General features: G+C 40.4%; 1 protein-coding gene across 2 annotated transcripts in view; it reads right to left on the bottom strand.

The window, feature by feature from the left end:
* Positions 1–3,866, bottom strand: part of HERC4 (HECT and RLD domain containing E3 ubiquitin protein ligase 4) — a 150,474-nt gene extending 146,608 nt beyond the window's left edge. For both annotated transcript variants that reach the window (XM_012451401.2, XM_012451400.3), the window contains exons 1-3: positions 3,726–3,866; positions 2,225–2,255; positions 1,440–1,743 (exon numbers count right to left, since the gene is read on the bottom strand). In XM_012451401.2, the coding sequence (XP_012306824.2) occupies positions 1,440–1,665 (226 nt within the window). In that variant the 5' untranslated portion in view covers positions 1,666–1,743; positions 2,225–2,255; positions 3,726–3,866. The remainder of the gene's footprint in view (positions 1–1,439; positions 1,744–2,224; positions 2,256–3,725) is intronic.
* Positions 3,867–11,235: the final 7,369 nt, after the last annotated feature.

Raw genomic sequence — 11,235 nt, forward strand, 5'->3', positions numbered from 1 at the left:
GTCATTACTTTAAGTTCTGCAATAATTAAAAATCTACTGTTGGCTGGGTGCAGTGGCTCACGCCTGTAATCCCAGCACTTTGGGAGGCCAGTGAGGGCTGATCACGACGTCAGGAGTGGCCAACAAGGTGAAACCCTGTCTCTACTAAAAATACAAAAATTGGCTGGGCATGGTGGCGTGAGTCTATACTCCCAGCTACTCGGGAGGCTGAGGCAGGAGAATCCCTTGAACCCAGGACAGAGGTGGCAGTGAGCTGAGATCTCGACACTGCACTCCAGCCTGGGTGACAGAATGACTCCGTCTCAAAAAAATAATCTATTGTTATTAATGTCACTATCATAGCCAATAACAATAAATTACACATTAAGGCAGAAGAAAATAAACTAGGACCTTAACCACAAAGAAAGGATGAAAACTATACAGTATTTGCAACTTAGAAAAGTGAGGTTTGGCATGGTCATGAGATGATGTGAAGGATGAAATGTGTCTTAATTTAATGCCTGAATATCTTAGTTTACATTAATTTCTCAAAAGTTGGCTAACAACAGAAACCACTTAGATAATAAACTGATAAAATAAGTGCCATAGAAAATACTGAGGTGCCATTATTGTTACAGTTTAAAGAAGGAACTGTAACACAGTATAGCTTCAGTCTCATCTGAATTTACCACCTGAAATCATTAACTTTTATCATAATTGAAAGCAAAACTCATATAACAACGACATTTCTAACTGTAGAAATATTTGATTTTAAAATACAATATCGAGGAAAACAGAACATGAAATGTGACCAAATTCCTCAAAATTCTCATTACCATACAAATTATTTAATTTTGCTTGTACAACTACTACAAAATCAGGACACTTCATAGTCACAAAATCTTTAATAGCTAGCAATACTACAGAAAGAAGATTAGGCGAATAAAAGATATTTCCAACTAAACCAAATAAAATTACATATTTAAAATACTATGAATGACACAGGGATAAAAAGAAAAATAAAAACATATTTTAGGCAAGTAAGTCAAAGTAAAAAGCTTTCGTCTTGTTTCACCTGCCCGCTCAAAGGTAAGGAAAACACAGAGTAAATTATGCATTTAAAATCTATCCACGATGGCTGAACAGAAGTTATTAAAAAGGACCTGCACACTATACACTCTACACCAAAGATCTATATACTACAGGCTGATTTTCTCTATAGTTTTATATCACCATACAAAATAAGGTCTTATAATGCTAGTAGTTAAAAAAAAAAAGAAACCACAACATAAAGTACTTAGAAGCATATAAATATACAAACAAAAAGGAAATAATTAACTTAAACTTTGCTTTTAAAGTTTGATAAACATGTAGTTAGAACTACAGAAATTATATGATGCTTCAAATTTAAAATAATATAATTAATAGAAATAGCTAATTTTAAGAATGTTTCAACTTACCTGGTTTCTTTCTGGATTTTTCATGACCTAGCTGTCCTAGATCATTACATCCACATGTGTACACTGTTCCATCATCCAGAACAAATACAGTATGTCTGAGTCCACATCCCACATCTCGGACCTTTTTATTTATAAAAAAGTCACTTTTTCTGGGCTCTAGTACAATTTCTTCATCAATTCCACCCAAACCTAGCTGTCCAAAGGATGCATTTCCCCAGCACAACATGCTTGTAATTATTTTGGTCTTCCAGTTTCAATAAAAAATTCTCTTCTGAAACCCCGGAAAGTTGGAGGTACCCTATGTCTGAGGAGATAGAAAGAAGTTAATATGGCTTCAAAGAAAAAAGGATGTATAATTGCTCTTTAAAGTGCTAGGCTACAATAATTGCTACATAGTAAACATTAAATATACTTTATAATATGCTACATAAGTATTAGTCAGTTTCAAAAACCACTCAGTTGTATTTTTTCAAACATATCATTCAGAAATTTTCAGGGAAAATGTATCACTTTCTATGATCCTTTGCAAAATTTAAAACATATTAACTAGTTTTGACTTCTGGTTATCTTGTGATAGACTAAACTAATGGGAATAAGTACCCTGATGAAATTAATCAGAGTTTTTTCTACTTTTTGCTTTAAATAATTTCAGTGGGAGCAAGAAATACGCCATCTTTCCACTGCCCAAAAAGCAAATATACACAATGAAAAATTTAGCCAACTGCAGAAACATAACCTTGCAATCTCCCTCAACTCCTAGTATAATTAAGCCTTCTAATACCTACCTCCACATCAACAGAAAATGGAAGTTCTTATCTGTAACAGAAATAAAACCAATAAACGAAATTTAAAGCAATTTTCTACAATTCAAACGACTCTTCCAATTATTCTTAATAGGCCAGAAAGAAAATGAGGATTCTCTTACCAAACCATAATCTTAAATCACCTCCAAAGATCCCATTTTTCAAATAAAAATACTAACATTCCAACCTCACTAATTTAATTTTAAAACTAAATCAATGTACATAATTATAATACAGAAAAAAATGCAGTTTAAATATCAATTATCTCCAAAATTCAACTTCTTTTATTACAAGTGGTAACCGGAACTAAAAACTCTCCCGTGGGCAATCTATATCTATCCATACCTCTGAGACAATTAGAGGGGGGGCTGGGGTGGATTGCAAATAACTCTCGCACTGCTGATTTTTCAAGAATAGGAATGGGGGCTGGGGCACTGACAGTCTGATGGCGAAATCTGTAGAACTTTCCAGTACATTGACTGAATATTTCTTCACTTGTAAAGAAAGACACAAATAACAGAGTCCACTTCATCTATACCTACATAGACACATTGCGTTACTAAATATCACAATTACAGGAAGTCAGCCTTATTCTGTAGCAGTCATCCACATTCCTTACATAGAGCCTGCGAAGTTTCAACCTCAATTTTCCTACGTTCCGGCTAGCAAGTGCCCGAGGTGTCCTATTCCACGACCCATCATCCATTAACAGAAGTTTGATTTCATTCTTTTGGGGCATCAGAACTCGGTAATTCCTCAGAGTTCTGCATTGTTTTCCCGTATTTAAAAAATATAATAAGAGTAATACAGGAAAATATCCCGACTTCAGCGCGTGAGGTTTAACCACCCTTTTCTTTAAGACACAGGCGTCCTCTCGCCAGCAACAGGTAGGGAAATGAGAAGCAGTTTAGTCCCGTCTCTCCCTGAACGTGCACCCAGATCAGCTCACCGGGACCGGGAAAGAGAAATCATCTATACAACACCCAACCTCGCGGCCGAGCAGACAATTACGGCAACCGCCCGCTCGCAGCAGCCTCAGAAGCCGGCGGCCGAGGCTTGCACCCCGCGGCCTCAACCTGAGAGAAGCCCGTCCCCAGGGAGGTGCGACATTCCAGCCTCGGGGCCAGGGAGCCCCAGCCCTGCCCTCGCCCCACGCCCCTCACCCCCAGGAAGCGCTGAGAAAGCGCCCCGTGCCGAGCCGGCCTCCATCCGCCCAGCCAGGCCTGCCCCTCCCTAACGCCGTCACACGCCCCCGAACCCACTGGGGCCACAACTCGCCCGGCCCCTCAGGGCAGGAGAAGCCCAGGACGACCGGGGGCGGCCCCTCCCCAGAGAGCAAGGCAGCGCGGTCGCTGAAGCAGGTCTCCGGCTCCGGGGACCCTCCTCCGTCAGCCAGTGGCTACGAGCACCAGAGCACCTCCGGCGTCTGTGCCGCTGCTCCGCTGCTCCGCTGCTCCCCTCCCCGGCCCCTATGAAACTTTACCCGGTTCCTTAGAGAAAAGCGGACGCCGCCGCTGTCCAGTCCAGAGACAGCCGTCAGCGACCCGGATGGAGCGGGCGGGGAAGAACTGGGGGCAAGCGGGGCGGAGAGCACGAGGGGTGGGGAGACTTGGGGAAGAGACTGGGTAGGAGAAGGCAGAGTGGGAGGTGGCCACGCGAGGGAGGCGGGGGAAGGGCTGGCCGGAAGTGAACCGCAGAGCACGCGCGCGAGCCCGCCCACTTCCCGGCCCCCGCGCCTGCGCCGGAATCCTCCCAGGGCGCCTCGCCACTCGCGCTTGCGCAGTCTGCAGCTTTGCGTTGCTTTTAGAGGGAAAACGACAACTACAGAAAGTTGGAGTTTGCGAAGACAAGTGGAGAAGGTGTCAACTGTTTTTGAGAATGCTTCGGCGTGCACAGAGCCTTTTAATGAAAAACATTACTTTGTTTTTTGATTTGGTTGTATTTGTGCTCATGATTGCTAGTCTTTTTAGTATTTTACTCTTTTTCCCAAGGAGATTTTAAAGTAGCAGAATAACCATCGCAATTATGAATATAAAGACTGGTGAAGAGTTATCTTATCCCCTGGCCTCAACTGGAGCCAGTCTGAGGATGTGAGATGTATTGATAGCAATAGCTGAAGCTACTCAAACTAATAACACCACTAGTTCAAGTTCCTGTTACAGTGTTGGCTTCCATCACTTTCTACACTTTGCCTGAAAGATAAGCTTGAATTGCAGGGCCTCATTCTATCAGAGAAAATGACACATTTGGCTGCAGTTCCTGCTTCATAAAAACAAACTCTGGATCTCCTAGGCCAGCCTCAACCTCTTAAAAAGGAGAAGAAACAATGCACTTTTGAAATCATAAGTTGGGCATTGCTAGAATGAATATTGAGAACCTAGAAGAAATTCCACAAATAGATCATCTTTTTCTTTTCTTTACTTTTTTTCCTCCCGCAGAGTTGTTCGGTCTCCCAGGAGGCAGTGCAGTGGCGCAATCTCGGTTCACTGCAATCTCTGTCTCAGCCTCCCGAATAGCTGGGACAACAGGCATGTGCCGCCATGCCCGGCTAATTTTTGTATTTTTAGTAGAGACAGAATTTCGACATGTTGGCCAGGCTGATCTCAAACTCCTGATCTCAGGTGATCCACCCGCCTCAGCCTCCCAAAGTGCTGGGATTACAGGTGTGAGCCACCGCCTGGCCTGTTTCTTTATCTCTCTTTTTTTTTTTAAAAAAAAAAAGAAAGAAAGAAAAAAAAGAATGAAGAAGAGGAAGAAAAAGGAAGAGAAAGAGAGAGAGAGAATGGGAGTATTGCTTTCTTGCCCGGGCTAGAATGCAGTTTAGTAATGGGTATTGAAAACCTCTTTTATACCAATAATTATACTTAATGATGTAGACAGGAAGAAATAAGGGAAGGAAATAACAAACAAGCAGCCAACCAATATTTCATTTAAACCTATGAAATGCTATGCGATTACTGAGGAGTGATTTACTTCCAATTATATAGTCACCTTTGGAATAGGTGTGAGGTGGTAATGTATGTTTTGTGTATTTGAAGTGGAGAGTTCTATAAATGTTTATTTAGTTTACTTGTTCTGGGTCTGAGTTCAAGTCCTGGATGTCCTTGTTAATTTTCTGTCTCGTTGATCTATAGAATCATTAGCTCTTCTTGTTACATTGATTCTTTTGCCATTATGTAATGTCCTTCTTTGCCTCTTTTGATCTTTGTTGCTTTAAAGTCTACTTTATCAGAGGCGAGAATTACATCTCCTGTTTTTTATTTATTTGTTTATTTTTACTCTCTGTTTGGTTGGTAAATCTTCCTCCTTCTCTTTGCTTTGAGTCTTTGTGTATTGTTGCATGTGAGATAGGTCCGGATGCAGCATACCGATGGGTTTTGGCTTTTTATCCAATTTGAATATATATGAGTTTAATACTGCCATTTGATGCTAGCTGGCTGTTTTGCCCATTAGGTGGTGTAAATTTTTCATTGTGTTGATGCTCTTTGCTTTTTGATATATTTTTGGAAAGGCTGATATTGGTTGTTCCTTTATATGTATAGTGCTTCTTTCAGAAGCTCTTGTAAAGCAGGCCTGGTGGTGGTGAACTCTCTAAGTGTTTGTTCACAAAAGATTTAATTTTTCCTTCGCTTGTAAAGCCTAGTTTGGCTGGATATGAAATTCTGTGTTGAAAGTTCTTTTCTTTAAGGATGTTAAATATTGGTCCCCACTCTTTTCTGGCTTGTAGGGTTTCTGCTGAGAGATCTGCTGTAAGTCTCATAGGTTTCCCTTTGTGGGTAACCTGACCTTTCTCTCTGGCTGCCCTTAGTATTTTCTCCTTCATTTCAACCCTAATAAATCTGGTGATTATGTGCCTTGGGGTTGGTCTTCTTGAAGAATATCTTTGTGGTGTTCTCTGTATTACCTGGAGTTGAATATTACCTTGCCTTGCTAGGTTGGGAAAGTTTTCCTGAATGATATCCTGAAGAGTATTTTCCAACTTGGATTCATTCTCTTCATCACATTCAGGTACACCTATCAAACGTAAATTAGGTCTTTTCACATAGTCCCATATTTCTTGGAGACTTTGCTCATTGCTTTTTATCCTTTTTTCTCCAATCTTGTCTTCTCGTTTCATTTCACTAAGCTGATCCTTGACATCTGATATCCTTTCTTCTGCTTGATCAATTCGACTGTTTAAACTTGTGCATACTTCGCGAAGTTCTTGTGTTGTGTTTTTCAGCTCCATCAATTCACTTATATTCCTCTCTAAATTGTCCATTCTCGTTAGCATTTTGTCAAACCTTTTTTCAAGGTTCTTAGTTTCTTTGCATTGGGTTAGAACAAGTTCTTTTAATTCACAGAAGTTTCTTATCACACACCTTTTGAAACCTGCTTCTGATAATGGAACACACTCGTTCTCCATTAAGCCTTGTTCCGTTGCTGATGAGGAACTGCGATCCCCTGTAGAGGGAGAGGCATTCTGATTTTGAGTATTCTCTCTTTTTAGGCTGGTTTCTTCCCTTTATTATATATTTATCCCTCTGTCGTCTTTGTAATTACTGACTTTCTAACTAGGTCTCTGAGCAATCCACTGCGCCAGCCAAAACAGCGGTGTTAAGATTGATGGTGCTTTTCTGCCCAGGAATCTCCGGACTCTGCACCAAGAACTGCCATGCTAAGGCACCAGCAAAACCGCCGCGCCAGCCACAAGAGTCGCCCTGGTGACCCGTGGGGTTCCTCCGCTGGGAATCTCGGTCTGTCAGCAACAAAAATTCATCTGAAAGTGTGGCGTCCTCTCGTTCTCTGCGCTTTCACTAGGAGCTGCGATCCCGAGCTGCTAGTGATCAGCCATCTTGGGTCTCTCTCCCTCTTTATCTCTTATTGAAAAACATATTTTAGATAAGAAGTGTCTGTGCTGGAATATGTTTAAGTGTGTGTATTTGTTTCCTAGGCTTGCCATAACAAATTAACACAGATTGGGTGGCTTAAAACAACAGAAATTTATTGTCTCACAGTTCTGAAGGCCGGAAGTTCAAAATCAAGGTGAAAACAAAGTTGGTTCTCTCTTGGCATCTCTGAGAGATAATCTTTTTCCAGGCTTGTCTGTTAGCTTCTGGTGGTTGTCAACAATCCTTGTAGAAGCATCCCTCTTCACCTTGTTTTCCCTGTGTGTGTGTGTCCAAATTTCCCTCTTTTATAAGGACACCAGACATTGGATTAGAGCCCACCCTGATCCATTATGACCTCATCTTAACATTATTACATCTGCAGAGAGCTCATTTTCAATTAAAGGTCACATTCACAGGTACTGAAGGTTAGGACTTCAGCTTATCTTTTGGGGGACCAAATTTAACCCACAACAGTATGTTATAGAAATGAATGTAGAATGACAAGATGCTTAGGCAAGGAAGGCATAATTTCAACATTAGAACTGATAGGAATGTTCACAAAAAAATAGCCATATTTTGAAAGAGCATCATTGCTCTTGTTGGCTTTTTTTTTTTTTTTTCAGACGGGGTCTTGCCCATCTCGGTTCACTGCAATCTATACCTCCCGGGCTCAAGCTCAAGGGATCCTCTCACTTCAGCCTCCTAAGCAGCTGGGACTACAGACACACGCCACCATGCTCAACAAGTTTTTGTATTTTTTGTAGACAAGGTCTTGCCATGTTGCCCAGGCTCCTGGGCTCTAGTGATCTGCCCACCTTCACCTCCCAGAGTACTGGAATTACAGGCATGAGCCACTGCACCGGGCTTCTTGTAGAATTTTTGTTTGTGGTCTTTTACCTTTAAAGATTGTTGCCTCAGAATGTATCATTAAAAAGGAAGTTATAGAATTCAGGATCTTTAAGATATATACATGATGCTACAATACATAAACATTAAAATGTGAGTGGCTGAATATAATAAAAGTGTATTTTTAAACCTTTTTGGCAGTCCAAATAAGTGTTCCTAATGAGTGAAAACTGATTTCCAGGGAACTGAGGAGATGGAAGGAGGGTGAACTTCTTAAAATCCTTGTCTGGGAAATGCCACATATCACGGCTATACACAAAACAGAGCTCCACCCCTAGAAACAAGGGTGCTGGGAAGCATAGTCTCTGTCTGAGTTCCCAAGTACTATTCCATGCTGTGGAAGGGAGAGCGTAAATTAGTGGACAGCTATCTCTTCCACTTGGTCGTATATCTATGTGGAATATTTTTAAAGATAGATCTTGCTTGTAGAAAGTGGAATGGACATTTCTGCATGTTCCCTTTAACCTTATAAATCTGTGAAACTATGGTGCAAGGTTTTTGAAAGTAGCTTGTGGTTATCTTTAAGGTGAAACAAGTATAGGATCATAGGGTTAGTAGAATAATGTAAATTTGTTGCATAAATGCAGCATGAGATATTGGTGAGTATGATCTCTGGTACTGGTTTATCTGAATTCAGAGCCTAAACCCTATAGCCTACCTCAGACCTCTGTCTGTCTTCTATCCTCCCAAACACAGAGGCATTTACTAATGGTCTGTTTTACAGAATATTACATCGCAGCCATGATTTTTATAATTATGTTCATAATCCATATCTCACTGGGTTGTTATGAAGCCAGTAAAATAACATGTATGGTGCCTTATATGTGGCAGGAGTTTTGTAAATGTTAACTTTTGCTATTACTAGTATTATTTTTCCTCAACTACTAGTAAGTGAATGCAGTCCATGTGAACAGAAAGAAAATAATTTTAGTTCACAAGAGTAAAATTTTTTTTACCTATTTTCATTAAGAAAAAAAAACCATTCAGACTGCTGAGAGATGTCTAAAAATAGTATTCATTCTTCTTCCACTCTTTCTTTTTCTCCCTTCCGTCCAGCTGTACTGCTCCTGCTGGATCACACCTCATTTTCTTCATTCAGGTCTCTGCCCAAGTCACCTCTCCAGACTTCCCTGATCATCCTATTCAAAAAACCATCCGCTTTCTCCCTATCATCTTATCTTCCTTGCTTTTCCTTCATATCCATTACAATGAACTGACATGTTATTATACAATTTATAAGTTTGTATTATGCTTATCATATAAAAAATATATATAACCAAGAAAATGGATAAGCAATTATATACAATCTATTTATATATTACATAAATAGATATTTAACTTCACCTCCTCCATTAGAATGAAAACTCATAAAGGCAGTGATTTTTGTCTGTTTTGTTCAGTGCTCTATCCCCCAGGATCTTGAACAGTTTCTGGTCCATGCCAAGTGCTAAAAAAATACTTCTGAGGCCAGGCACAGTGGGTCAGACCTGTAACCCCAGTCCTTAGGGAGGCCAAGATGGGTAGATTGCTTTGAGCTCAGGATTTCGAGGCTAGTGTGGGCAGCGTGGTAAAACCACGTTGCTATGAAAAATACAAAAATTAGCTGGATGGGATGGCATGAGCCTGTGGTCGCAGCTACTCAGGAGGTTGAGATGGGAGGATTGCTTGATTCAAGGAGACAGAGTTGCAGTGAGCGGAGATTGTGCCACTACACTCTAGCCTGGGCAACAGAGTAAGACCCTGTCTCAAAAAAAAAACAAAAAACACTTCTTGAATTAATTAATTAATGGTGCTGGCAGCATTGTAAATTATCACAATCTTTTAATAAATAAAGTTGGCAATAAATTTCAAGAGCCAGTAAATTTCATTTAATAATAGTTCATAATAATAGCAATATTTATTATGAGACGTTGCCCTAAATCATTTACGTGTACAATATTACTTCTGTATTCCATCCTAAGGAAATACAAGATACACTCAACAAATGTTTATTGAACATCTACTATGTGACACCCTCCCAATTCTAACAGTATAGATAAAAACATGGGGGCAGGTGAATGAAAGTATGAACAAGATTTTTATTGTAGAGTTATTTCCCATAGCAAAAATAAAAAGCAGCCAGCCGGGCATGGTGGCTCATGCCTGTAATCCCAGCACTTTGAGAAGCCTAGGCAGGCAGATGACCTGAGGTCAGCAGTTTGAGACCAGCCTGGCCAACATGGTGAAACCCCATCTCTACTAAAAATACAAAAATTAGCTGGGCCTGGTGGTATGCACCTGTAATTCCAGCTACTCTGGAGGCTGAGGCAGGAGAATCACTTGAACCCAGGAGGCAGAGGTTGCAGTGAGCTGAGTTCGCACCATTGCACTCCAGCCTGGGCAACAAGAATGAAACTCTATCTCAAAAAACAAAAAATTAAAAATTAAACAAAAAGTAAAAGCAGCCTAAGTTCCATATTAAAAAACAAAAATTAAAAAAAAAAGCAGCCTAAGTTCCAACAGGGGAAAATGTGTATTGATATGTGGCTGGTAAAATTACGATTTGAAAGACTCTGTTGCTACAAAATTTACATGACACAATTATGAGGTTCTTTTAAAAGTAGAATACAAAATTGTGTGTTCCCTGCTTGTAGCCATGTTTTTATTTTTATTTATTTACTTATTTATTTATTTATTTATTTATTTATTTAAAGATGGGGTTTCACCATGTTGGTCAAGCTGGTCTTGAACTCCTGACCTCAGGTGATCTGCCTGCCTTGGCCTCCAAAGTGCTTGGATTACAGGCATGAGCCACCACGCCCGTTCTACTTATTGTTGCCAGGCTGGAGTGCAGCGGCACAATCTCCACTCACCGCAGCCTCCACGCCCCAGGTTCAAGTGATTCTTCTGCCTCAGCCTCCCAAGTAGCTGGGACTATAGGTGTGCACCACAACACCCGGCTAATTTTTGTATTTTTAGTAGAGACAGGATTTCACCATGTTGGCCAGGATGGTCTCGATCTCTTGATCTTGCGATCCGTCTGCCTTGGCCTCCCAAAGTGCTGAGATTACAGGCATGAGCCACTGCACCCAGCCTGTAGCCATGTTTTTAAAAGATGAAAAAGAAATATACCAAAATACTACAAATTGTGTTAGAGTTGAAATTTGAAGCAATTGTTTTCTCTATTTTCAAAATTTCTATAAATATTTGACTTATGGCTTAAAAAGTTGTGGATAA

Source organism: Aotus nancymaae, unplaced genomic scaffold, assembly GCF_030222135.1.
Source record: "Aotus nancymaae isolate 86718 unplaced genomic scaffold, 86718_ANA_hifiasm-v0.15.2.pri h1tg000010l, whole genome shotgun sequence".
NCBI lineage: Eukaryota > Metazoa > Chordata > Mammalia > Primates > Aotidae > Aotus > Aotus nancymaae.